The 28000-nt window shown below is 35.2% G+C and overlaps 4 protein-coding genes across 7 annotated transcripts; all 4 read left to right on the forward strand.

Annotated features, from left to right (window-relative positions):
• The first annotated feature begins 925 nt into the window (after nt 1–925).
• Nucleotides 926–7117, forward strand: LOC114396331 (regulator of G-protein signaling 1-like). Of its 4 annotated transcripts, XR_003663279.1 has the most exons (13): nt 926–1229; nt 1688–1808; nt 1960–2023; nt 2124–2208; nt 2874–2947; nt 3301–3492; nt 4035–4123; nt 4259–4497; nt 4827–4951; nt 5172–5293; nt 5547–5789; nt 6386–6430; nt 6514–7113. XR_003663279.1 is itself a non-coding variant. In XM_028358240.1 (12 exons), exons 1-11 carry the CDS (start codon nt 1153–1155, stop codon nt 5751–5753), a joined length of 1395 nt encoding a protein of 464 aa, XP_028214041.1. In that variant the 5' UTR covers nt 926–1152; the 3' UTR covers nt 5754–5789; nt 6386–7117. The 4 variants fall into 4 exon arrangements, 3 of the variants coding, with proteins under 3 accessions (XP_028214041.1, XP_028214040.1, XP_028214042.1); XM_028358240.1 differs by having other exon boundaries at nt 6386–7117; XM_028358239.1 differs by lacking the exons at nt 6386–6430; nt 6514–7113 and having other exon boundaries at nt 5547–6110.
• Nucleotides 7118–7899: 782 nt separating this feature from the next.
• Nucleotides 7900–15229, forward strand: LOC114396332 (very-long-chain 3-oxoacyl-CoA reductase 1-like). The gene is made up of 3 exons (XM_028358242.1): nt 7900–8889; nt 9676–9745; nt 14698–15229. The coding sequence occupies exons 1-3, from the start codon at nt 8270–8272 to the stop codon at nt 15001–15003; spliced, it is 996 nt and encodes a 331-aa protein (XP_028214043.1). The 5' UTR covers nt 7900–8269; the 3' UTR covers nt 15004–15229.
• A 1341-nt stretch (nt 15230–16570) lies between these two features.
• LOC114396510 (very-long-chain 3-oxoacyl-CoA reductase 1-like) lies at nt 16571–19589 on the forward strand. The gene is made up of 3 exons (XM_028358524.1): nt 16571–17439; nt 17545–17614; nt 19080–19589. Exons 1-3 carry the CDS (start codon nt 16802–16804, stop codon nt 19332–19334), a joined length of 963 nt encoding a protein of 320 aa, XP_028214325.1. The 5' UTR covers nt 16571–16801; the 3' UTR covers nt 19335–19589.
• A 2131-nt stretch (nt 19590–21720) lies between these two features.
• LOC114396092 lies at nt 21721–27919 on the forward strand. Its single transcript, XM_028357983.1, has 6 exons — nt 21721–21893; nt 22137–22204; nt 22297–23824; nt 24004–25509; nt 26654–26708; nt 27474–27919. Exons 1-6 carry the CDS (start codon nt 21788–21790, stop codon nt 27610–27612), a joined length of 3402 nt encoding a protein of 1133 aa, XP_028213784.1. The 5' UTR covers nt 21721–21787; the 3' UTR covers nt 27613–27919.
• Nucleotides 27920–28000: the final 81 nt, after the last annotated feature.

Genomic DNA, 28000 nt, shown 5'->3' on the forward strand with positions numbered 1-28000 from the left:
CATAAATTTCTTTTCTATTTTTTTCAAAAATTAAAAAGTATAATAATAAACTCAATCATCCAAACCAACTCCATACTAATAAAGTTAATTTAGTTTAGATTTTGATGAGACAGTTATAAAACTAAACTGTATTAAATTATTTTAATACTTCATCAAAAAGATGAATGAAGTTTTCTGAAACACCGAATAAAGCTACCCATTTACTCATTTATTCAAATAAAAAATATTACGATTATTAAAAGCTTAAGTAGACGTCTCATGTCTATAGACCCTCTCAAATTCGTCTAAAATGAGTGACTTCACGTTGATTTAGATTTTTGTTTTTAAAAATCAAACAAATTCAACCAAATCAACCCGGAAACCCTTATATTATATAAACGTATTGCTATTTGCCAACTAATTGCCCTTTAATTAAGAAATACTATTAAAAACATTCTATTAACCACTCCTAGTCTTCTACTGCGAGTTTTAAATACTTTTTATACTCATCGTAATAAATACCTTTTTAATAATCAACAAAGTTGAATTTAGAAGAAGTTAGATTTGAATCTTCGTAAAAAATGTCTATATTTAACATTGACCACGAATATGTTTGTTTCCAAATTGAGCATAATATTCGAGGAACTTTTTTTAATTCAAAATATATTTACATTGTTGATAAATAATTTTTTTATTAGTATGATTTTTAAAATAATTATTATAAAAATTAATATGATAATTTGTGATTCAATAATAATCTAAATTATTTTAATTAATTTTTTTAATAAGAAAATCTTTATACACAACTGATTATGAAAGTACGGGGATGAAGATTTATAAGAGATTGGTTTATGATTTCCGTACACGTCAAGGTCTTTATTAACACTTTGATTGGGATTATTAAATGAAACAACGATAATTATTAAAAATAGAGTCATATATTTTGGGAAATTCCGAAGCAAGCAAAGTGTGGTGAAGCAAACATCACGTGGAAGTCAAGGACCATGTTTGACTGCATAATTAACGAGGAACAGAACAGAACAGAACATAACTGCAAAGTGTTTGAACTCTGTTTCAATGAGATGCAACTGTTTGAACTCTTGTGTTCGATTCAATGCAACTGTTTGAACTCTGAATCTGTAGATTGTTTGTAGTGTGCCAAATGATATCAGAATGGAGACTTGTACCGTGAAAGGAGGCTGCCCCAGTGACTACATAGCTATTGCCCTATCCATTCTTTCCTTCACTGTGTAAAGTTTCTCTCTTTGCCCCTATCCAAGTAATGGGTCTTTTTTATTGTGCCAAATTGGCCACTGTACCTGTTTGATCTTATGACTCTATGAATTTTGAGCTCTGATTAACAAGTTGTAATCTTATTTATATACCCTTTTCCCCTTGCTTTTGTAAGTTAGTTTCCCACCATGCCCATGAATCAAAAATTGCTTCTTCCCCCTACCTGATCTGCTTATTGGTTAAAGGAGTTTCCTTTGTTGGACTCTCTCTTTGATGATACACGTGATTCCTGTGTTGGGTGATTTAGTTTGTCCTTTAGTCTCATCTTTATGGTTTCATTTGTTTCAATTTTCAAAATGATGTATGCATATATATATATATATATATATATATATATATATATATATATATATAAACTACGTATGTGGCATTTGTTTTCTTATGCATATGCTATTGGTTGGCCTCTATTTTTCAGGCTTCTCTTATGGTCAATATTTCCCTTCCTAGTTCACAAGGTTCCTCGTACCAAAGGCAGTGGCTTCTGGTTACCTGTTATTCAAGTTGTTGCCAGCTTCAATCTTCTTCTATCGATTGTGGTAAATAAGTTCTTTGTGTCTATGTCATTTATTTTCTGTGACAACTTAAAAAAGAATCCCAATTTTTCTAGTTCTTCAGCGTTACTTCAGTATCAGCTTAGCATCGCCTTGTTCTCAAGCTTAGCGATTCTATATTTGATTTTTTATTCAGATGTCAAATAATTTCTTGAAAATGGGAAAGAGACATTGGTTGCGGTCATGCTACCTATGGGGAGGTTATCCTTCTTTTTGCCATCTTTTCTGACTTGTTTATACTTACCTATTAAAAAGATGAATACTTGTTAGTATAACCATGTTTTTCTTGTTTATTTTCAGTCTGGGTTGAAGGTCCACTAGGGTTTGGTTTGCTGTTGAGCTGTCGCATAACACAAGCTTCACAATTATATTTTATCTTCGTCAAGTAAGTGACAGCTTGATATTGATTTTTTAGGCCACATTGGTGCAAGTTGCTGCCACTGTACCTCTTAACTGTTCAAGTCAACAAGATGGCTTAAGGGTGTGGTTGGATAAACAACTTAATTAAGTGCTTATTAGATAAGTACTTATCATGTAAGCCCTTATGTATAAGCTATTTCTATAATAAAAGTAGAAATAGGATTAAACTCTTTCAATATAAGTTGTTAGTTATTTTCATGAGGTATCATGGAGATTGGAGATCTTATTGATAAGCTGAAAACAACTTATGGACAAATTATAAGCTATGTCCATAAGCTCTCCCAAACACTTACAAGTTCTTATGTGACAAAATAAACTGTAAATAAGTAGTTCCAAAGACACCCTAATTCGTCATTCATAGCTTAAAGCAGTTAGTCTGTATTTTCCACAACCACAACGCATAGCAAACAACATGTTGATTGTATTATCATAGCATTCTGTTTGTCTGATTGGTTTTCACTGGTGAAGCTATTATTCACATGAGCTCATGGATGCTTGTGGATTTTTTACAGATATGATTATTTGTAGGCATTGTTGACCATAACTAATTGGCACTTTGCCTGTCACTGCAATTCTTAACTGTGCTAAAGGACTTATCATCCATTTATGACTTCTTTGTTGATCTTTCAGGAGGCGTTTACCATTGATAAGATCATATATTTTTCTTCCACTTATTCTACTTCCCTGGATTGCTGCTGGTGGTGGTAAGAATCTGAATTAATTTTAATTTACTTATTGCCGTAATTTCTATTACATTGAATTTACTAATTGAAGTAGAGGTAGCAGGTGTAAATTTATCACTTTTGTCAATTAGAATTGCATTTCCTTTTATCTCTTTTTATCTAATATTTCAAAATTTTGTTGGACTTTGTCTCTTCAGTTGACCCAGTTATTACATATTAAGTGTATGTGCCTTGTGTTCATGATTTTCTCAACATCTCATGGAATTTCTAGAAATGATTACGAGAACCCACTCCCCTTTCTTTCCCTAGTCCTGTCTCTTTTGTTTACTTTCTTTCCTCTATTTATTTCTAATAAAATATCATTCATTTTCTAGTTATCCATTCAATGAAGCCTCTAAGCAGTCGCTGTCACATGAAAGCTCAATGGACCATCCCAGTTGTATCCCTCCATTCATTGTATATTGCCATTTTGGTTGGGGTTACAGCTGCTGTTCATCACATAGAGTTCAGGTTTGATGAACTCAAAGACCTCTGGCGGGGAATACTTGTATCAGCTGTGTCCATTGGTACACTTTTTCCTAGGTTTTATAAGAAACTCCTTTATTTCTCTATTTATTTTAAAGTTCCTAGCTTCCTACTAACCTGTGCTCCAAGGCTGTTATTAAGGTAATGAATTCACCATTAAGTCGACAATAATTCAGGTCTTCTGTTTTCAGCAAATAGATTTCCTACCTAAATATAAATGTGTAACATTCAAGATAAAATCTGATGCCAAAGTTTTTGTTAACTCATCAATGCATATTTGCAAATGCTATAGATATCTCATATTCTTTAACTAGTGTGCTTAGCAAACTAGTTTTGCAGAAGCTTTCCCCTAAATACAATATAGTTTACTTTCTGAGAAGAGATTCCATACTATGAAGTCTCTTAATTAGCCACAATTTTTATTCGAATTTAATTATGGCTTGCTGAACTAAAACCAACCCATTCATTTTGCACTGCTTGATCCTATATCCACATAGTTATTTTCAAACTATTGTTGTAAAATATGAGCTTGGATATTTTCTGGATAGCTTATCTCAGTGGTCTCTATAATTTATTCTGGCAGCTGTGTGGGTTACTGCTTACATACTAAATGAAATTTATGACAATATCTCATGGCTTGAAGTTGCCTCCAGATTTCTGCTTTTAGTTGTGGTATGCTCTGGTATCACATCTTATGTTTCATAACTATGAAATGCCAGATACTTTCAATACATTGAAAGTTAAAATCCAAGTTAGTACTTTGTGAATCTTTTATTTACTTCAATCCTATGTTGGTTTTGTTTAAAGGCTAGCATACTTGTGGTGGCTTTCTTTTCAATATCAAGTTCACAACCACTTCTCTCACAAATCAGCTTGAGGAGAAGAGAATCCAGAGAATTTCGCACAATGAGTCAGGCTCTGGGCATACCTGATAGTGGGGTATTAGCACAAAGTGAACCAATTTCAAGGATAGATCCTAATGAACCGTTGGATAAGCTTCTCCTGAATAAGAGATTCCGGCTGTCTTTTATGGCATTTGCTGATAGGTAAAATATCCTTCTTTGTTTACTCCAGTATGTTGGCAGACATTTGTACGAATTATAGTTTCTCTAGACTCTAGAGGACTTAAGAAATGACTTATTTAAGAGAAACAGTTCTGACCAAATGGGTAATATTTTCTACACATTAAATGGAAGATAACAGATGTTAAATTTGCACAATTGAATCTTTGTTGAGAAGAATGAATCCTTTTTACTCGTCCCCACAAGGTCCAGAAAGTTTTGGACCTAAACATCAAAGTTGAATTAAAGAATGCAGAAAAAAACTTATCTTTGTTTAAACTAAAAAATGAAATATTGTTTAAATATATTTACAGCTGCTTGGCTGGGGAGAGTGTGCACTTCTTTGATGAAGTATATGAGCTTAGTAAAATACCTGAAGATGACTGTGTGAGAAGGATCTATATGGCACGACATATTATTGAGAAATACATAATTGCAGGTTTGTAATTCTAATTCCAGGTGGCTTCCTTCTTTTATCCTTGGTTTTTTCCATGATGCCCAGGTTTTGCCATATTCAAAATTGTAAGATCAGTTTTCTGTCAATCCTTTTATGAACACAGCTATTTGATTTAGACACAGTTGCATGTCTCATCCTATGGGGTTCCGGTGAATGAGTTGAAATAGTAAGAGTTAATATTTGCTAGAATGTAATTTCACAGGTGTGGCTATGGAGGTGAACATCTCTCATAGAAGCAGACAAGAAATTTTATCAACTTCCAGCCTCACACGCCCTGATCTCTTCCATAATGCACTTAATGAAATCATTCAGCTGATGAAAACAGTAAGTTCCTTAGGTTCAAAACAATTTGACAAGACTCCCTTGATTAAAATTGGGTAATGTTATATCTTCGCATAACATCCTCCCAACACTTTATAAAGAAAATATTTAATCAAAAGGTAAAGACATTTAATGTCTAGAAAACATAAAAAAAACATTTGTTAAGCGATGATTTAAAAAATTAAAATTATTGCTTAAAATTAGCCTGGCTGTGGCTGTATAGTTTTCATCTAAATTGCACATTCCACTTGTGCAGAATCTAGCTCGAGATTACTGGTCTTCAATGTTCTTCCTGAAGTTCCAGGAAGACACCAATGTAAGATCTAATGAGTACGAGCTGGAGCAAATGACCGGGTGGAACTTTTCTCCAAGGTTGAGTTCTGTGCATGGTATAGACGATCCTTTTCACCAGGACCATCTTCTGAAGAGCTCAGGCTGTAGCAATGATACAACTGATTTATGACTTGTTAGCACTTATGCGCAGAATTTCTCTGGTTTGGTAATGCCTTGCCAAACTAGTTTCAGTTCTTCAGAAAAAAAAAATTACTGATGTTTTTTTTTCCTACAAAATGTATGATTTTTGTCCATAGAAGAAGAGTAGAAGAGAGTGTGGAGGTATAAGGAGAAAGTGACATTATTTTTGGTTTATTTATTTATTTTTATTTTCAATCCATAAGACATAAGTAACATCTGTACAGTTAGGCTGGGACCATGCTCACCCTGGCCATGTAGCTTGTACTATACAGATTTCATTTGAACCCTGAATAGCTTCTGCAGTTACTTTAAGTCTTCATTCATCAACCATGTGTTAGTTCTATCATTTTAAGCGTGCAAGATATCAAAATGCTGTCATTTAATTGAATGCAACTTACAACTACCTTGATATGATGTGTCTTTCATTCTGATACTTAGTGGTATTGCTCTTAGCCTTGTGTATTACTATTATCATCGATACAACTGTCTAACAGTATAAAAGGAAAATGTAATCTATCACATTTGAGTAACTGACAGAAGTGGGTTTTTCTTTTTAAGAACAGAGTATTGGAATTTTTGTGGTTTGTCATTGTTTAATTATTGGATAATTGTTGTGATCAGAGAAAAGATCCTAGCATTCAAGGCCTAGGCACCTACAGAAGAAAGGTGAGAAAGGAAGTTTTATTTCTGCTTATCCATTAGAATACATCATTCATGTTTATATAGAAGTTTCTCTAACAATTTTCTAGCGGATTTTGGCACTGCATGCCTTGGAGGAAATCAAATACAAGGAGCAAAGGGAACGATTCCTAACAGAAAGGGAATATTTGGCCGACAATTATCCTGCATGGGCCACTACTCTGCTGCCAGTTAAGCTACTACCTCCTAGTCTGTTACACGAAATCCTTGAGGCAGTGAGATTTGTTGATTTCCCTTTTTGGCCTTTGATTCTCTTCTATCTCTTTGTCTGGTTGTTGCTCTGCATCTCCTTGCTCTGTGTTCTGCTGATTAGTGCTTCTTGTCATAACAATAATCTTTGGACTATCATATAATTTCACTCATGGAAATAGATACTCCTTCCGGATTTAATAGTTGTATTTTAACAAGAAACTTGGTTTTGTATAAGAAAAAAAAATGGAATACACAACTTGAAGAGTGAGACTTTAGTACTCCTTATTCTCTTTATTAGACTAGATATTCTAAATGCTCTTTCTTATGATTATCTCCTTCGAATTTGTATTCATATTTCACACATTATCTCAATAACCAGTAAAATAATTTCTCTCAAGCAAATTAACTTTTTTCCCTATATAAACAAATTAATTTTTTTTTATCTGTGTATTTACCTCGATACTGGATTTTAACATTTTTTAAAAATGATTTTAACAGTTAAAAGATAACCTCATATCACTAATTAAATTGTTCACTATTAATCTAAAATATAGTTCATATTAAAAATATTTATTTATTATATTTAAAATATCTAAAAATAAAGATTTATAGTGTAGTAGTGTAGAATGCACAAACTAAAATACTTGTTTTATATTAATGTTTATTATCTACTTTCTATTTTTTAAAATAAGTTTTTCTATAAGTTGTAAAATATAAAATTAAATATAATAATTTAAATAATTGCTAAGATTTAGTTTAACTCTTGTTGAAAATGTTAATCTCATGATACCTCTAGAGATTCTCAACTCAAATAAGAATATCAGATTATATTTCATGTACGGATAGAAATACTAAAATACTAGTATAACATTTTAATTTCATTTCTTATTTAACGAATTAAAAAAATATTAAAAACATTTTTTTCATTATCTTCCATATAAAAAAAGTGACAGCTTTATAATTATAATTATTATAAAAACCAGAAAATGAAAATATATACTACTTAATACTTCCTTTGTCCTTATGTATAAGACATAAGATTTTATTTCAATTGTTTTGTGTATTAATTATTTTTTTTACTAAAATATTTTGAATCGACTCTTTTTCTCTCTTATGAAAATTAGAGAAGATGAATAGATTTTTAATGAAATTAAGGATAATTTTTTTAAAAAAAGTATTAAAATCGTAGACAAATTTAATATTAATACTTTAATTAATTAATTTTTTTATTAATTGTAAATAAGTCTGTATTATAATCAGAGACGGAAGGAGTATTTTGGAAAATCTAATTTCCTTTCGAAGACAAAATATTTTAGAAATGTGTGTTAGAATTATAATACTCATTTTTTTTTCTTAAATTTAATAACTGTACTCTATTAGTATTTAAATTCAAATGTTTACCTACTCTGTAAACTTCCATCGGAAACGTTAACCCCTGTCCCCACCCCACAGGCCCACACCAATGACATGACTCCCTCACATCGTGCATGTGAAGTTGTTTCCTGAGGTTAATGAAACATTTACTAATAGAAACAAAAGTATTCCTATTTCCTGATGGTGACATAATTATTAAAGTCTCTTATAAAGTTAGAAAATTTCTTGGAGTTTGTTAGAATGAAAATGGAGGGGCTTGATTTGTTCCTAGTAGCAACGAATACCATAGGCTTCATTTGTGTGTGCAGTGCCCTTATCAAATTTCTCAAGTGGGTATGGGTGGTGTTCTTGAGGCCACCAAAGAATCTCAAAGAGTATGGTTCATGGGCCATAATCACTGGCTCCACTGATGGAATTGGCAAGGCCATGGCTTTTGAATTGGCATCTAAGGGACTTAACCTTCTCTTGGTTGGTAGAAACCCTCTAAAACTTGAGGCAACATCCAAGGAAATAAGAGATAGACTTGATGTTGAGGTTAAGTTTGTGGTCATAGACATGCAAAAAGTTGAGGGAGTTGAAATAGTAAAAAAAGTAGAGGAAGCAATAGATGGATTGGATATAGGTTTGCTAGTTAATGGTGCAGGCTTGGCTTACCCTTATGCTAGATTCTTTCATGAGGTTGATTTGGAGCTTATGGATGCTATTATAAAAGTAAACTTGGAGGGAGCAACTTGGATCACAAAGGCAGTGCTTCCCACTATGATCAAGAAGAAAAAGGGAGCAATAGTGAACATTGGCTCTGGTTCCACTGTTGTGCTTCCTTCATATCCTCTAGTCACCCTCTATGCTGCTACAAAAGCGTAAGTGGTCCATAATTAAGTTTGTTCCGTTTTCCAACATTCCAATGTATGCTTTTCTAGGTGGGGACTTTTTTCTTTTTAAGGATCTTGCTTTTATTGATCGACTATACCCAGAAATATGCTAACATTAATGCTTTGCTTTGTTGGGGAAATTTGTTCAGTTTTATGCCTTTTTTTTCTTTTGATATGTACTAGTAGTTTTTATGTCTTTCTTATATCTATCTAAACTATGCTTAGAACAGAAAACTGAAGTGACTTCATTTCATTTGCTCAGAGGAGTCAAGACTTTAATGGGGGAAATCTCCTCTACGTTTTCTTCTTGTCCTTAACTACAAAATTTAATAGTTTCACTGCATTGAATTGTGTTCATATAACTATAAGATCTGCTGCGATCAAATTACTGTGTGCCTGGGGAAGTGTTTCTATACAAAATTGATTTTACAAAACCAATTTTGATAATTTTGGAGTGAAGTGATTTCTATTTAGTGTTTTTATTCTATTATTATTTTTACTCAACGCAAAAACTACCTAAATTTGCTTACACTCAAAATCAATTTTCGGTTCAAAGTAAATTCTTCAATGGGGACTAAACATATAAACATTTACCTACTTGTTGCATTATCTTGTCCTTTTCCTACCAAATCAACTGAAAAATAGAAAGAAAAAATAGCTAAAAAAGTTTTGATGTTTATAAAAGAAATCATTTTGTTTTCTGGGTTATTATTTTAGTTTTAATTGAGGAAAACAAATCTGATCCAGACTGAGATCTACTTGCTATTTTTATAGATACCTTGCAATGTTCTCGAGATGCATCAGTTTGGAATACAAGCATCAAGGAATTGACATCCAATGTCAGGTTCTCTATTGCCTTTCCTCTTTTCTTCCCGATTGATGGAAATTATGGGATATTCCCAAGTCATCATTGTTCACTGTGGTATGAATTAAACAGATACTGCACAATGGTATTGAAAGAAAGGAACACCTAGGCTAATCAAGAGTGTTTAGAGAAGATGAGAGAATTATTGGGAGAAAAGCTTTTTTTGTATTATTACATGGCCATGGTGTTAGTTACAAGCCTTATAAAGGCTACTACACTTTCAGTAATCACATAGAGAATTCTGTTATGAGAAGTAACAAAATTAGCTAACTCCTAACAATTTTTTCCTTCCCAAAAATACAAGAGAGAAAACATGAACAATTGTTTAAGGTAAAACCAATTCTAACAATTCTCCACCTTGGTTTAAACCTTCAACTATCTATACTATTTGCATAATTTGTATACAATGAAGAAACTTAGGTCCAGGTAGAGCCTTAGTCAAAGCATCTGTTGGGTTATGATTAGTGATAATCTTCTCTAGGTTCACCTCCCCACTTTCAATGATTCCTCTCACAAAGTGAAGCTTGACATCAATGTGCTTAGTCCTCTCATGGAATGTTTAATTTTTAGCCAAATGTATACCACTTTGGTTGTGGCAGTAGACCTTAGCATCTCCTTTCTAAGCCTGTAAACTCACTGCCATTCCTATCGTCCATATTGCTTCTTTCACTGCCTCAGTCACAACAATGAACTCTGCTCCCATTGTGGACAATGAGAACACCTTTTGCAGGTTGCACTTCCAGCTAACAGTGTTTCCACAGAACTGAAACACATATCATGTTAATGACCTCCTAGTATCAATGCATCCAGCATAATCTGGGTCAACAAATCCTGTCACATTCCCTGCACTTTCTTCATGTTTCTTGTACAACAATCCAGCTTCAATGGTTCCCTTCAAGTACCTTAGGATCCACTTCAAAGCCTCCCAATGTAGTTTTTCTAGTTTCCCCATGTATCTACTGACTAGACTTGCTGAGTAGGCTAGATCAGGCTTTGTACATATCATTACATACATCAAGCTCCCTACTGCATTTGCATAGGGTACATTCTTTATATAGTCTGCTTCTTCTGACTTTGGTGAATTTTGGTGTGAAAGTTTGAAATGTTGAGCCATAGGAGTTGCCATTGGCTTGAACTTCTCCATACTGAACTTCTTCAGCACTTTGGCTATATAGCTCTTCTGAGTAACAGCCAAGATATCCTTGGTTCTGTCCCTCAAGATCTCCATTCCTAGAATCTTACTAGCAGGCCCCATATCCTTCATTTCAAACTCACCCTTAAGCATTTCTTTCACCTTTACAATCTCCACTTTGCTTTTGCAAGCTATCAACATGTCATCTACATATAGCAGTAAGTAGATTATGGATTCAGTGTCAGAATCCTTCAAGTACACACAACTATTATACTTACACCTCTTGAATCCATTCTACACAATGAAGGTGTCAAACTTTTTGTACCATTGCCTAGGAGATTATTTGAGGTCATAGAGTGACCTCTTTAACAAACACACCTCATTCTCATCACCTTCTTTAATGAATCCCTTTGGTTGAGTCATATGAATCTTGTCATCTAGCTCTCCATGTAGGAAGGTTGTTCTCACATCTAATTGTTCCAATTCTAGGTTGTTTTGAGCTACTAGTGCAAGTATCATTCTAATTGAAGAATGTTTTACAACTGGTGAAAATACCTCATTGCAGTCAACTCTTTCCCTCTGAGTGAACTCTCTTGCAACTAGTCTTGCCTTGAACCTTGCTTTTTCAATCCCTGGAATTTCTTCCTTCAATTTGAAGATCCAATTGCAGCTGACCAGTCTAGTCCCTTTCGGTTTCTCCACCAAAACCCAAGTGTCATTCTTCTGAAGTGAACTGATTTCTTCATACATAGCAGCAATCCAATTTTGAGATTGATTGCTCTTGATGGCTTCAACATAATTCCTAGGCTCATCAGTCTCAATTTCTTCTGCTACATTCAGTGAAGAGGCAACCAGTCAGCATAGCCAAACCTTAGTGGTGGGTTAATGACTCTTCTTTCCTTATCTCTGGCCAATTTATAGTTCTGTAGATCAGGTTGAGTCTGTGAAGGTTCATTCTCTTGATTCTTAACTTTGATCTATGGGCTTGGTCTTTCTTGTACTGGCTCCACCTCCATCAGAACACTATCATCAGTGCTTGATCCTGATTGTTGATCTATTGAGGCCTTCCTTGTGTAATATATCTCAGATTCCTTGAACACAACATCTCTACTGATCAGAACTTGAGGCTGGCCCTTCTCCATACACCACAACCTATAACCCTTGACCCCTTGAGGATATCCTAGGAACATACACTTCAGAGCCCTTGGTTCTAGTTTTCCTTGCCTTATGTAAGCATATGCCATACAGCCAAAGGTCCTCAAATGTCCAAGATTTGGAGGGTAACCACTCTACTTTTTTCTGGAGTTTTCATCTCAATAGCAGTGGATGGACTTCTGTTTATTAAGTAAGCTATGGTCATCACAACTTCAACCCAGAAATGTGCAAAACAGTTTGCATCAAATATAATGCATCTGGCCCTCTCCATAATGGTTCGGTTCATCCTCTCGGCCAGTCCATTCTGTTGGGGAGTGCCCCTTACTGTCTTATGCCTCTCAATCCCTTGTTTTCTGCAAAATTGATTGAATTCTTCTGAGCAGAACTCTAAACCATTGTCAGTTGAGTTTCCTGACTTTCTTGTTGGTTTGAGTTTCGACTAGTACCTTTCATTCCTTGAACTTCTCAAAGGCTTCATTCTTGTGCTTGAGTATGTAGATCCATACCTTCCTAAAGAAATCATCAATTATAGAAAGGAAGTACCTTGCTCCATTATGTGATGGTACTTTTGTTGGCCCCATACATCACTGTGGATGCATTCAAGTGTACCCTTGGAGTGATGCATAGCAGTGGCAAACTTCAACCTCTTTGTCTTGCCAAGAATATAATGTTCACAAAACTGTAGTGACTCAACACTATCTTTTCCTAGTAGCTTCTGCTTTGCTGAGCTCCTTCAATCGTCCTTCCCTCATGTGTTCAAGCCTCTTGTGCCAAAGACTTGCATGTGAATCAGTTCCCTCAGTCATTGTTGCCACAACCCCCTTTTGAACATTTCCTGCCAAAAGATACAGGCCATTTTCCAGCTTGCCTCTCATGGACACCATGGAACCTTTGGTGATCTTGAGAACTCCACCCTCATCCTTGCACACAAAACCTTGCTTGTTAAGCATCCCTAGAGAGATCAGATTCCTCCTCAATTCTGGCACATGCCTAACCCCTTGTAGTGTCCTAGTTACTCCATCAATAAGTTTCAGAGTAACAGTATCAATTCCCACTACTTTGCAAGCTTTATTGTTGTCAAGTAAAACCTGCCCTCCATCAATCTTCTCATAATAACTGAACTGTTCCATTATAGGACACATGTGAAATGAGCAACCCGAGTCAAGAACCCAATCTGGTTTGACTGGTGCCTCTGAAACACACAAGACATCAACACTTTCATACCCTTCTAAGGCAACGTCTGCATCACCATTGTGATTGTTCTGATCCCTCTGTTTCTTTTTCTTCTTGTACTCAGGACATTTTTTCTTGAAGTGTTCTTCACTTCCACAGATGAAACATCTCCTCTTCTTGCCTTCTTTTGATTTGGATCTTGTACCTTTCTTGCCCTTGAATTCTTTCTTTTCAGGCCTCCCTTTAGTGAACAATCCCTATGCATCTTGATCACCCTTACTTTTTGACTTCCTCCTCGACTCCTTTGTAAACAAAGCTGCTTGTACTTCTTCTAATGAAAGAGTATCCCTGCCATAGATGAGAGTATTAGAGAGGTTGTCAAACTCGTTCGGTAATGATCTCAAGAGCAAAAGTGTTTGGTCTTCATCTTCTAGGGTGATTTCAATATTTTCCAGATCTAGAATGATCTTATTGAAGTCATCCAAATGATCTTCCAGCAACTTCCCTATTGTCATCTTGAGGGTGTACAATTTCTGCTTCAAGTATAACATGTTGGCCAACAATTTGGTCATGTACAGATTTTCCAACTTGTTCCAAATCGAGTTGATTTCTCCTTTGAAACTCCCCTCAGTACTTTATCTCCAAGAGACAGAATCAAAGCACAATGAGCCTTGTCAAGAACCTCCTTCTTCTCCCTTGCTGACATTGTTGTAGGCAACCCCTTTTCTCCTTCAAGATCCTGCTCCAGTCCATGATGAACCAGCAGTGCCCTCATCTTCATCCTCCATAGCCCAAAATCATTCTTGCCGGTAAACTTCTCAATATCAAACTTTGCAGAACCCATTCTTGATTTTACCAAGAACAACTTCCCCAGAAAACCCAACCTGAGTTCTGGGACCAATCTATTATGAATTAAACAGATACTGCACAATGGTATTGGAAGAAAGGAACACCTAGGTTAATCAAGAGTGTTTAGAAAAGATGAGAGAATTATTGGGAGAGAAGCTTTTTTGTATTGTTACATGTCAATGGTGTTAGTTACAAGCCTTATAAAGGCTACTGTACTTCCACTAATCACATAGGGAATTTTGTTATGAGAAGTAACATAATTACTTAACTCCCAACAACCTCTCCCTTCCCAAAAATACAAGAGAAAACAGAAACAATTGTTTAAGGTTAAATCAATTTTAACACACTGATACGCCCTTAAGGCCCTCATTATTTTGCTTAAGAGTATTATTAGAAAATGGTGAAATCTACTTTACATAGATGTTTAATTTTTCTTTTTAAAGAATGGTAAACAAAAGGCCATTGATTTGAGACAAAAACTTACAAAAAGTACTTGATCCTAGAATATTTTGTTGTTAACCTAGGAAAATAAGTTTTCACTTCTAATTTTAAGGAAATATAACAATCTAAGTATCTAACTCATGGCAATATTTTTTGATGTGCTGCTGAGCTATGCATACAGGTTCCATTATTTGTATCAACAAAGATGACCAAAATGAAGACATCAATTTTTGTTCCAACGCCGGCTATGTATAGTAAAACATGCACAAGATGGATTGGATACGAAAAACTGGTTGAGCCATACTTCCTCCATTCTGTGCAGGGGTTTCTCATAAGGGCAATTCCTGATTCATTAGTGGATTCCTATATGCTGCGCTATTTTCTTTATTGGCGTGGAAGAGGACTCTCCAAGGACTCCAACATTAAAACATCAGCAGCATCTAATTCTGAAGAAGCAAACATCATTAATCAAGATCATACAAATTAAGTCCTAGTTCCTATAACAACATTTATGGAAAGTTGTGGCTGATCATGGAGACCCCCAGTGAATTAATTATAGTTTTTTTTTTTCTCTTTTTCTTTTCTTTTTAGATTTGCCTTTCGGTAAAGTCGTTTACCTACTTTCCACTATTGTTAGTTTTATACTTATAAGTTTTATCTGCAATTGGTCAGCCTTTACTTAATCTAGTTATTCTTTGAACATTTGCTTTGCCATCTTTTTGGTTAATTTTAATGGTTTGATCGTTTGGCACCTAAATTGATGTTCACTCTTCGTGAAAAGCTATACCTGTTTGTTTGATAATCTATAAACTGTTTTTTTTTTGTTGGGTTGAACATGACTATCATTCAAACTAAAGTTTAATTTATCCCTACCTACTCAATTAAGTTGAAAATAGAATACTTCATACTTAAATTAAGTTACATTAAATTTATTTTTAACTGACAATCAAACTCAATTTTTTTAATTGAAATATAAACACACATTAAAGAATTATTAGGAAGAAATTAAAAAATTTAACTATATGTCACATAAATATTTGCCGGAATCACGATGATGATTCAAATCTATCTAATAATTTTTTGTGAGTAGCAGCAAATTTTTTTTTTTTTTATCTGTATGAGTTGATTGAATGCGTTTCTTTGAAGTTAGAACCAAAACATATACGGCTGCGTCCACTGTACTAGAACCATTCTACCTGTTTTGGGCGTTAACCCGTCATTTGTTTTAGACCTAACATCGTACTATACACCATGTAGCATCATTAAACGTGTGGACTCACTTTATACACCTTTTTTTATTTCTGGCCCACGATAATATGCATTTCCGGGTTCCAACACAACACCTTAGCACTACCTGTGAAGGATAATGATATATAAAATACACTTTCGTATAAGAACAATCTTATATATCAAATACTTCGTTAATATTTATTATTTTTCTTACCTGTTTTTCTATTATATTATATCACAAACCACATTTATACTTCCTTTTATCTCTCAGTGTCAAATAACACCTAATATCCATGGATTATTTTGTAAAGAAGAGTATTAACAACACCCTTTTATACATTTTCCATTATGATTTAAAATTTATTAAAAATTACAGGTAAAACTCATAAAAAATGTATTAGTAACAACAATTTCTCATTTCAAGAACAAAAACGTCAACAAAAATTGGTCTCAATTAGTAAGAATCAAATCTATATCTCACAAGAAGTGAGTTTAATTCTCGTTACTCATGTGAATTTTTCCTAAATTTTTTGTAATTAACAAAAACATTTAATATTCATATACTAGTATAAAATAATTTTATTTTATCATTTAATTATAAATTACTGTTTAAAGTATTTTAAAATTATTATTTAAAAAACTATTAAACTTATATTATACATGATGAATTATAATTAAATAATTATATAAAAATTTTCATAAGGTGACTGTATAACTTTTTTTTCTCTCTCTTAAAACAAGTCCCACAAGTAACGACCCACAGCTTGTAGAATGAAACGGGCCAGAGCCAAACTACCCGTTTTTCAGTTGACTCCGCCCACCCATTTTGTTTATTTGGCGCATCAGTATTCATTGAATGCCCCTGTTATGCCCCCAACCTTTCTACTTAAATCTGGTGGTTTTCCGCTCATCTACCTCACCCACACTTCTCTCTCTCTCTCTCTCTCTCTCTATCATAAATTCAATGCTCTCATCGTTTTCCCTCATAAACCGCTTTCTCGTGTTGTAACACACTCATCACTCATCATATTCATTCACACTTCCCACTTTCCAATATGGAATGCTGCATAATCGCCAGGCTCAAGACCCAACCTTTATGGTTCGCGCTGCTCTTCGTTGTCGGATTGTTAACGATTCTCAAATTGGCTTTCGTTGTTTTCAGATGGGTCTACGTCAATTTCCTCCGACCACCGAAGAATCTCAAAAAGTACGGATCTTGGGCAGTGGTTACTGGACCCACTGACGGCATTGGAAAGAGCTTCGCTTTCGAGCTCGCTCGCAAGGGCCTGAACCTCGTCCTTGTCGGAAGGAACCCCGACAAGCTCAAAGACGTGTCGGATTCGATCGCGGCGAAGTTCAGAAGAACCGAGGTTAAGACCGTCGTGGTTGACTTCTCCGGGGATCTGGACGAGGGCGTGAAGAAGATTAGCGAAGCGATTGAAGGGTTGGAAGTTGGAGTGCTCGTTAACAATGTGGGAGTTTCGTATCCTTACGCGAGGTTCTTCCACGAAGTGGACGAGGGGCTTCTCAACAACCTTATTAAGGTTAACGTTGTTGGAACCACTAAGGTCACGCAAGCTGTTCTGCCAGGGATGCTCAGGAGAAAGAAGGGGGCGATTGTTAACATTGGTTCTGGAGCTGCTATTGTTATTCCTTCTGATCCTCTTTATGCTGTTTATGCCGCCACCAAAGCGTGAGTTGTTGTTGATGATTGCTCTTGTTGGTTGTTGCGTTTCCTCTTTGTGATATGTTTTGTTTATTTTATTTTTTTGTTGAGGTTTTGTGCTCCTTGTTTCAGGTACATCGACCAGTTTTCGAGATGTCTCTATGTTGAATACAAGAAGAGTGGGATTGACGTTCAGTGTCAGGTATTGTGATGTTTTTGTTTTTTTATAGTCGTTCAAGTTAACTTCTTGCTTGCTTAGTTCTCTTTTTGGGATAGAAAGTATAATTCTTTTTCCTGTTTTTTTTTGCTTAATTCCACCTATCAAGTTTCAGCAAATTAGCTTAGTTATTGATCTGTATTCGAGCTGAACAGCTCTAGTCTCAAGTATTTTAAATTGGAATTGTGGTAGCGGTTTTTGTTGTAATTCTCAATATCAAGGTTTTAAATTACGGTTGCGATTTTGTGAGTCCTTCCATTTTTTGGATCGATCGGCAAATGTTAGTCGTTAATTACAGAGAGAGAGAGAGATTCAACCCATGACCTCTCCCTCTCTCCTTTTACTCCTTTATCTTCTCCATTTACTCCTTTATATTGCGGGAAATTGCGGAGTCGATGCTGCTACAATTTATGTACAATTATGGTTATTTGCAGTTGCAGTTTTGCAAGGACCCCAAAAACTTTTATGTTAGCGGTCAAAATTGCAATAGGGGATGTCTTTCAAAACCTTGCTTAATATTGTGAAAATTACGGACATATGCTACTGACCCTCTTTTTAAAGCTTTTTCAATTAAGTCAGTTGGAGTTTTACGGTGATGAAAAGAAAGGATGTGCCTTGGTGGAGTTGCCTTTTTTTCATTATTATGGGCTTTAGCAGGCTGGGACTATTATCGTACTGTAGAACTTATATTTTATTTGGTGTAGCACAAATCCTTGCGTTATAACTTTTTTTACTTATACAAACCATAGACAAAACTGAACGGAAAAGAATCCCCTTTACTCTATCACTCTATGCTTTTTCAGTTAAGGCAGGTATGCTTATAAATCTTGCTGAAAGTTGAAGATATATTGTGATTCTTTTTTAATACTGATATATATTTCATATTTGTGTACAACTTGTTCATGATAGGAATTCTAGTCCGTGTGTTTGTATCTGTGTGTAATTTTTTTTTCAACCATTGCCTTCGGTAGGTGTTAGCAACTGCACTTGCTTTTTTCTCTTTAGCTTATTTTGATGTTTTGCTTTATTGTTACGTGGGTGGTATGGTGCGACATCCTATTTTGGTTTTTCTGGGGGTACCGTTGTTTTTTGTTCTTGAATACTAAGCTTGTCCGGTCAATGTTTTGGTCTTATTATTTATGAGTATATATAGAGCAGTATATGATGTCATCCTTTAAGGTACTCTGGCTTCAACAATTAACTAGAATCGTGATTGACGATTGTAAATTTTAGGTGGATTCACAGTGAATTTAAATATTCTTAATGGTCTTAGCTATTATCCTTTCCCTTACTCCATCCTACATTTTTCTTCTGCCGTTGGAAAACTGCCCACCTAAATAATCTGTGTATGAAAGAGTTGACTATGTGGAAATAGATTGGTTTGCTGTTAAAGTTGACGATATTTGCTATGATCTTTTTGTCATTTCTGATTGAGATTTTCCTGATGCAGATTCCATTATATGTGGCAACCAAGATGGCATCAATCAGGAAATCTTCATTCTTTGTACCATCAACAGATGGCTATGCCAAAGCAGGTGTGAAATGGATAGGCTATGAGCCTCGTTGCACACCATACTGGCCGCATACTCTTCTTTGGGCTGTGGCATTCTCATTGCCCGAGTTTGTTGTTGATGCTTGGCGCCTGTGGTTTTGCTTGGGTATTCGAAAGAGGGGACAGCGCAAAGAGTCCATGAAGAAGGAATAAAAGGATGCTTGGTTCTGATGTGTAGGCCAATAGACGCTACTCATCTGATAATATATATGCAGATTGTTAGCTGATTAAGGATTCCAAGTACCTGCTGTGTTCCTGATTTTCATCTTACTGTTATTACTCTTTTGTTAGTATCAGTTGTGTGGCATATTCTTTTCACTCACCTGTTTTGGGTGTTTCTGTTCACTGTTTTAGTAGTGTGTTGAACTGATATCATATATTGGCATATCGCTTAACCCGGTTTTCTCTGGTGTCACTCCTCCTTTCTCTCTTATTTTGAGCTTTTAGGAAGCCCTTGTGGTTCAAGCGAAAATTTTGAGCAGGAAATTAAACTGAATAAATGATTGATTAGAGTGTAAATTGAAGTTGCTTATTCACTTTTTTTTTTTTTAATTCATAGAAATTAACCAGACCCTCTTCGTCTTGCTTGCTTATTCACCTATATTATGGTTTAGTCTAGCAGTGGCGCCATTTTTTTCCCTTCTTCTTTTTCTATTTCTTCTTTGACAGCTAGATTCAAACGCCATCAAACAGCGGCTCCATTCCTGGAACGAAAACATGATGCACTAGTAGATCTACTGAGGTTCCAGATTTTGTCCCTGGTCAGCTCGTTCTCCCTCAATCTGGGTCTTAAAAAAACAACACAAAAATTGCACCTTTACCGTTACCAGACCAAATTAGTGGATCAACCACACGCTGTCTTGCAAAATCAAAGCAATCCAAGATCGCAAAACCCAAAAAAATAAAAAGTCAAACCCAGAGATGCTTGCAAAGTGTTTTGAAAAAACGTCCATTTCGACGGCGTCTTCAGATTCGCCACCAGAGCTTCCTCTACCTCGCGCTGCTACCGCCGCAGATGGGTCATCGACCTCACCACCGATTGCCTTTCACGAAGTCTGAGATCTCGTCGAGAACGACGACGAGTCCTCCTCCTCTTTCGGCTTCCCAACCACTCCCATGGCATGGAGCCTCTAGAGGTGCCCTCGCATTTTGTATTCTGTTTCATCAAAAGTGGGTCTGTGCAACAATGTTGATGGTGAAGATGGTGAGGCTTTGTTTACAAACATGATTCAGCCAAAATTGCCACTTGCAATGTTTACGGAAATACCGCCGTCGGAAATTCCCTCTGGCGGTGGCGAGCAGTGGTTGACGGCAGAAGTGTTGGGGGAGAAAGTTTGAGGAGAACTAGGTTGCATGGCTTGATGTGGATCTCAAGCTATAGCGGCCCGGTAAAAAAAAAAAATCAATACGAGTTTCAAAAATAAGATTCAAACCCAGCAAAAAAAATAATCTTTTTTTAGTCTTTTGTAATTTTTATGGATTAAGTCGAAATAAGGAGTAAAATTATGTTAAAGAAATATCATACATTTTTAAAAAATAATTAAAAATAACATTTCCACGTTATATTATTAGGAAAAATTATTTCCAAGATTAAATAAATAATTCATGAAATAAATGTCCCTTAAGAAAACCTAAATTTAATTCAAACTCAAATTTTAAAATTTAAATTTTACATTTCATTAGGTAAGCTTGAATCAACCCTACTCATTTTACTATCTCTAAAAATATTCATAAATATACTAAGAAAAAACTTTTTTATTCCACTTCTTCAGACCAAATTAACTTCATTGTATGACTTTATTTCTCCTCTAATAATTGATATTACCATTACAAGTTTAGGAAATATCCTCTCAATCCACTATATCCTATATTAAGGAAATAAAAACTTAATCTAAACCGTATAACTTTAAATATCAAATGTCTAAATCAATATATAATGATTTTTGTATAAAATAAAATAAAAATAAAACAGTTTGTGCCCTTTACAAAGTTTTTTTTTAATAGATGCCCTTTACAAAGTTAAAACAATAATTATTTACATTTTGACTATGTGGGTTAAACAATAATTATTTACATTTTCATTTCATTATACTTTGTTATTTACATAGCTGTCAAAATTGATCTGATCTCACAAAATGACGGCCTTACAAAAATTAGACCAATTTAGTTTAGCCTAATGTACCAAAATGCCGGTTTGAAAACAAACTAAACCAACCGGTTTGACAATTCTATTTAAATGCACACAAAGTTAATTAAAAAAAGATAGCTATAATAATATTTATATAGACAATTTTATCTTTCAATGAACATATTTCCTTATTTATCTGTAAAAATAGATAAAAGATGTTAGAAGATTTATAATAATTCACTCAGACATATATTAATCACCATTTGAACGAAAGTATATACTTTTTTTTCATAATAAAGTGTAAGTAAAAGGTTGAGGAAAAAAAGTTAACAGTAAAAATTACTAAAAGTTGATTAGTTTTTATTTTTTCAAAAAAATGCAAAAGTTAAAGATATTAAAGTGTAAGGAGGGAAGGATATAACCTGAAGCAGAGGCGAAGTGGTGCCGTCATGCCATAAACCCCAGAAAGCACAAGCATATGAATATGGCGACTCCCAACCCTAACGTCGTTTTCATAGACACCAACCTCGATACCCACTTGGCCCTCGTCGTTTCCGACCTTGACACTGTCTCCGACCTCAAAAGTAATCTTTTTATTTATTTATTTATTTATTTCTATCTCTTCTTCAATTTTTTAGAGACTGGTTCTGGAACAATTATGCCTTACTTCGTTCATAATGCTTCTCTTCCATTGTAGTTTATGCAGATCCTTCTTTCACCTTCTTGTCAATAGTTTTTGTTCTTAGTAGATGGGTTTTGGTTGTTTGTTCTCAATAGTGACCAACTCTTGTTTAACTTTATATGACATGAATGCATTTCGTATGTAGAGAGTATTCTGTCGGAACATCCCTTATGCTTTCCGAAAATTGGGCAAGTTCAGATTCATGGTATAAAGGTAGGTATTCACTACTGTTCAAAGTTCAAACCGTGGTCTTGTCTTGTTCTCTATATATACAATTAAACTTTATTTTTTTTTATTTGATATAGGTTGAGCGCAAGGGGTACTTTTACCACCTTACAGATTCCATGCCCGTGAGAAGTGCCTTCAGGGGCATCAATGGGAGCTGGTTTCTCAGTGTTGATGTTTCTGTGTTGAGGGAGTGTTCTCAGAATGAGCAATTATTTTCTCACGGTTCCCCTAACCAGGTGGCCACTCTTGGCATTGCAAATAATGCTTTGATTGTGGGTTCTCCATCCAAGAGGGTGTCCACCTTTGACCATTTCAAGTTGCCTCAGTTGGAGAACAGACAAAATGAAGAAATTCATGTTGCTAGTCCATGTGTTTCAAAACATACCGGCAAAGGAGTTAAATCGTCTGCTGACAATGACATGGAAACCCCATTACCTGGTTCTGTTCATGAGACAGAGGACCATTGCTTTGTAAATCGTGAACTGCCAAGTTTAAATATTGAGTGCGAAGTAGATGGATCTGGTAAAGGCATTAAGGATGATCATAATGTATGTGAAGAGACTCCTGTGTCAAGTGCAAAGAAAAAACGAAAGAATAAAAGGAAAAAAGAAGACACAGCGCAAGATGATACTGCTGTAGACAATGCTCTTAGTTTTCCATCCAAAAGGGCATCCGGTGCAAATAATGAACTTCCAGGTTCACGTATTGAACACGAGGTAGATGGAACCATTGAAGGCATTAAGGATGCTTGTATTGTACATGAGGAGGGAAATTGTAAATCTGTATCAAATGTGAAGAAAAAACTGAAAGGTAAAAGGAAAAAATTAGGCACGTTGCAGCATGACACTTCAAAAGTAAATGATGCTTCTGTTGTTGGATCTGGTGATTATACAATTCAGCAGGATATTGAGGTCATAGCAAACCCTTCAGAGGATGCAGATAAAGAAGTAACTAAGGAAACTGAAATTTTAAAGGAGCATCAGCACACTGATTGCAACAATAATAACACTAAGAATGACATTGATGTTGCTGCATCTGCAAATAAGAAGCATAGGAAAAGGAAGAGGTCTTTGGCTGTTGATTCTAAAGAAATGTTCAAGGTAGAGACAGCAATTCAGCAGGATGAAGTGCATAAGTCTAATGAAGCACATAAGGAAAAGAAAGAATCAAAAGAGCAGTTTGAACTTAAAAATGAAAAATCTAGGGATGATGTTGAATATAAGCAAGATCAGGTAACTGAAGACATTTTAAATACTGGACCTCCTGCAAAGAAAAAGAGGAATGGCAAAGAGAAAAGTGTAGAAGTAATTTTGTCCAAGGCAAAGTTGATTAATCATTTCAATGGAGACAATGCTTCTCACCACATTTTGGAGGATCAACAGAAGATTAAAAACAGCAATGCTGACCAATCAGCTAAACATTTTGATGACACAGATCCACCAAGAACTAGTGTGCAGGGTAGGAGGAAGAAAGGGAAGATAAATTCATCAAATCCTCATGAAACACCTGTAGTTACTTCTTCCAGGAAAGGTGAAGAAGCAGATTGTTCCAGCATTCAAAGAGGTGTTCAGGAGGAAATATCTGAAGATGCCCTATCATCTAAAGGTGATACTACTTGGAAAAGGGTGAAAGTATAAAAGTACCCGCCTTTTAGGTGCTAACCCTGATTCATGTTAAGATTAGTTTGATATTTTTTTTTGAGATCAAATTAATCAAAGAAGTCAATTTTAGAATAGTGAAAGAAATATTTTATCTATTACTGATCTTTTGCTTTTTTGGGGCAGATAATAGTATGAGGAAAGCTACTATTGACAACATGGAGACTGGAACAGATGCATGCAAAGAAGGCTTTCAATATACAGAAAGAGCAACAGGATATTATAAGAACCATTCTGACATTGAAACAAATGCACACATAGCTGATGTGGATGAGCCTATGGAGCTGACAGAGAATAGTGAGAATGTTGTCCTTGATCAATGTCATAAAAATGAAGCTGGTCAGATTGAGGGAGCTGAGGAAGGAAGAGAATTATCACCACAAAATGATTCTAAGTTAGCCCTGTTGGAAAAGTCCACATCATCCAGCCAGGATAAAACAGATGCAAACATCAGAGAATTAAATGTGACTTCAAAAGGTGTGGATGCCAATGGAATGACTGAACCTATAAAGTCAGAGAAGGAAAAAAGAAGGATGAGAAAAGCTAAGAGTTCAGGTGGAGGGTCTGCACTTAGAGAAGGTATTGGCCTTGTGGATGCTTCTGAGAGTGAAACTGTTATTATGAAATCTCTTAGTGCAAAAAATTGTGATCCTATGTCAGGAAATACAGAGACAGAGGATAACCCTTTAAATCAAACAGAAGGGGAAAAAATTCATCAGGAGAAAGTACAAGGGACTTCTGATAAGGAAGATGATTTTGGTGTTGATAATGCTGGTTCCTTGGAACAAATTACAACTAAATCTAATGAACGCATGGACAAGAGACAGAGAAAGAAATCAAACGACAAACAGACTTCTACCTCAAAGATCATATCAAGTATGCTAACAAAAGATAAAGTTCTTGATAGTAAGAAGCCATCACCATCTTCTGACAGTGGAACGCATGGCAAACCTTCAGTTGCAGTGACAAAGAAAAGTAAATCTACAAGCACAAAGTCCACTAACAAATCAAGCAAAACAAATTTGGAACTGGTGGAAGAGTCTGTTAGACTTGAACTTTCTGATTCTCGATTTAATACTGGGGGTAAAGATGCTGCCCAACAATCAACACGCTCTGGAGAGAAAGATGATGATAACTTGGAAGCAATAAATGGACAAGCTCATGCTGAGGATTTAAGCTCCTCACAGCAATTATTATCAAAGGAAGAGCTTGATGTAAGGAGTCACCCTTGTAAGAAGGTTCCAAATGTACACAGGGCTGGACAAGATTCAAAATTGTCTGGTAGGTCTGACAGGGCCATGTCCTTATTTGGAGAAAACAGAAAGGCTCATGTCAATGCTTCTGGGAAAAGTATGGATTTGGAGAAACGAAGAAAACATGTTCCTGTATCAAACTCAAAGCCGGAAGGTTCCATAAAAATGGTTCAAAATAAAGCAGGAAAAGCTTCTGGGAACAACATTCATGGAGTTGCAAGTAAAATACAACAGAAGAAGAGCTTGTTATCAGGAGCAATTTTCAAGGATGATAGTAGCGGCACCTCTGTAGATGAAGTTGATAATTCTGATGCCAGTACTAGAACTCCATCATATAATCCACTGTTGTCTGATTTTTCTGATGGGGATAGCAGTTCAGGTCTGGATTCACAAGTAGATGGTATCTGTAATATATTTTAAATTTTTAATTGGGAGTGTGGCTTTATGTTTTAATAAGTTGATACAATGTGTATAAATATTCTTCAATCTCTGGGTGGCTGGGTTGTGGGTGGACGAGTGAGTTTCTGTTGTGTTAGTTGGAGTTAGCTTCTTTCTTCTTCTTTTTTTCCTTTCTCAGATCTGGAAATATTCTTTATGATCATATTTATCAAGGTTGAAAATGTTGTAATTCCTAAAGTAGAGATGAAAAGCTTGCTTGTTCCCTTGGCTAATTTTGAGACTATTTTATGTTTTCAAGTTATTACTTTGTTGGTGTTGGAAGATGAATGAACAGTCATTAGTCTTGAAATTTGGATTTAGAGCTGAACTCAACTCTACAAATCGGTTTGTAGGGTGAGTACGACTTAAGCCTTATAGGGACTACATTGATCATATCTCTAGCCGATGAGGGATCTCAACACACTCCCTCTCACCCAGGATAGGATATCTGGAGCGTGGACAAATGTGAGTGACCCAATAACCACACTTCCTTGCTGCCTAGGAATAGACATCTAGAGTGTAGATAAATATGGATGACCCAATAACATTCTAGGATAAACTTTGATACAATCTAAGAATTTGGACTTAAAGCTGAACTCAACCCCACAAAATTAGCATGTAATGTGATGACTGCCTAAGCCTTATGAGGACTACATTGGCTATATTTCTAGTCAGTGAGTGATCTAACAGTTTATAATTCAGATTTTTCTGATTCCGATTGATGCTTGTTCTTTTGTATTCCAAGAAATTATAGGCAGGCAGTCAGAATAGTTGATGTATATTTGTAGCTCACCACTTTCCTCTAGATTCGGAGAGGAAACTAACTTAGTACATTGCTGATAACCACTGGTTTTTGTATCTCACGTAGTTGTTAAGACTATGGTATTAATATCCACTGTACCGCGTTATTTATCTTTTTGTTTTCCTCTAGAATATGTATCTTGTTATGCCTTTTTATTTTTGATGTTGGAATTGATGACAAGCTTGAATTAAAGATTTATATATGGCATGTTCAGTTTATCTTGTTTCTTCATAAAAATGGTGATGATACAATTTGGAACCAATTTCTTTCATTTTTTGATCAGTTTCAAATGGTGGTAGAAGTCTGGAAAATGGTGCAAGAAGTTCCATAAAAGCAAGGTAAGTTAATGAATTGCATTTCTGCAGAATGCTGATATAAGTTGGCAAAGTCGTTTGCATTTTGGCCAGAAGTTTGCATGCTTGAATAGCCATTTTCAGCAATAAAATATAATCCCATGTGTCTCTTTTTGCTTCCATTCTCAGCCTTACTTTTTACCATTTGAAATTTCTTTTGACATGTATAAGCATTTACATTCGAACAAAATCTTGAAACTCAAGTTTTAATAATTGATTATGAGATGGACTTTGACTCTAACCTGAACTTATTGTTGACCAGTAACTGTATTTTTCACTTAGAATCAGAACATAGCTAGAATTATCGTGAGTATACTCTTTTGGCCCTATATTTATTTTTGGCAATTTAGACGAGTAAAGAAAACTAGAGCTGTAGTGTATCTTTAAAAATAAATTGGTCATTTTGTTAAGTTTATTGTATACATGTGTTTAAACGATAAGATTTTATCACTCAATTATAATGTGAAATCTTGTGGGGGAGATGCAAGCTAAATTACCTTGTTCTCCTGCATCATGGGCCATGATTTGATGCTCTACCCTCCAAATAACATGAATCTTTATCAAAAGATTTTCATCTATTTGTTTTTGTCTTTAGCCGGTCAAATTTGAAATTTTAAACTCCCACTCTTTCATCTTTAAATCATTGCAGAAAATACTAGTTTTTTGGGGCTTTTTTTTCATGATCATTCATGTATCATGTTACATATTTGACATAGCAGTAGGCGAGTTCTGAAATTGTTCTTTGGTCAGGTTGTCAGGCACAAAAGGGATGTCAATCGATCATGTTCTTAGAAGCTCAAGCAGGTATAAAAAGGCCAGAACAACGGCCTCTCAATTGGAAGAGACTCAAAGCCAGCCCAAATTTGTTCCAGACAGCCTCGCCGAGTAATCACACATTTCAGCAGAAGAAAGGAAAAAGGACACGTAACCACAACAGTGGTATTTTTGTTCATTTTTGTGTCCTTACAGAGCTCCGTCTTTGTTGCCCTTTTACTTGTAGGTTTATCTCGTTCTTAACATTCCAAAATCCAAACAGAAAACTATTTTTGCCGTGTAAGCGTGTTTACCTATCTAGTTGGTGATTTATATCACGAATCTAGTAAAGGAGAACAATGTGATATATTCTACTACTATATGTATGTTACACTAAATTACTTATATCCCTAGTGTGAATTGTGTGAAGTATCTTTCAATTCCATAGAGGAATAATCTCTTGACTGATAACTTGCAGTAGCGTTTTCTTTTTTAACCACATTTTTTTCTATCTACCAGAATGA

Source organism: Glycine soja, chromosome 18 (assembly GCF_004193775.1).
Source record: "Glycine soja cultivar W05 chromosome 18, ASM419377v2, whole genome shotgun sequence".
Lineage (NCBI taxonomy): Eukaryota > Viridiplantae > Streptophyta > Magnoliopsida > Fabales > Fabaceae > Glycine > Glycine soja.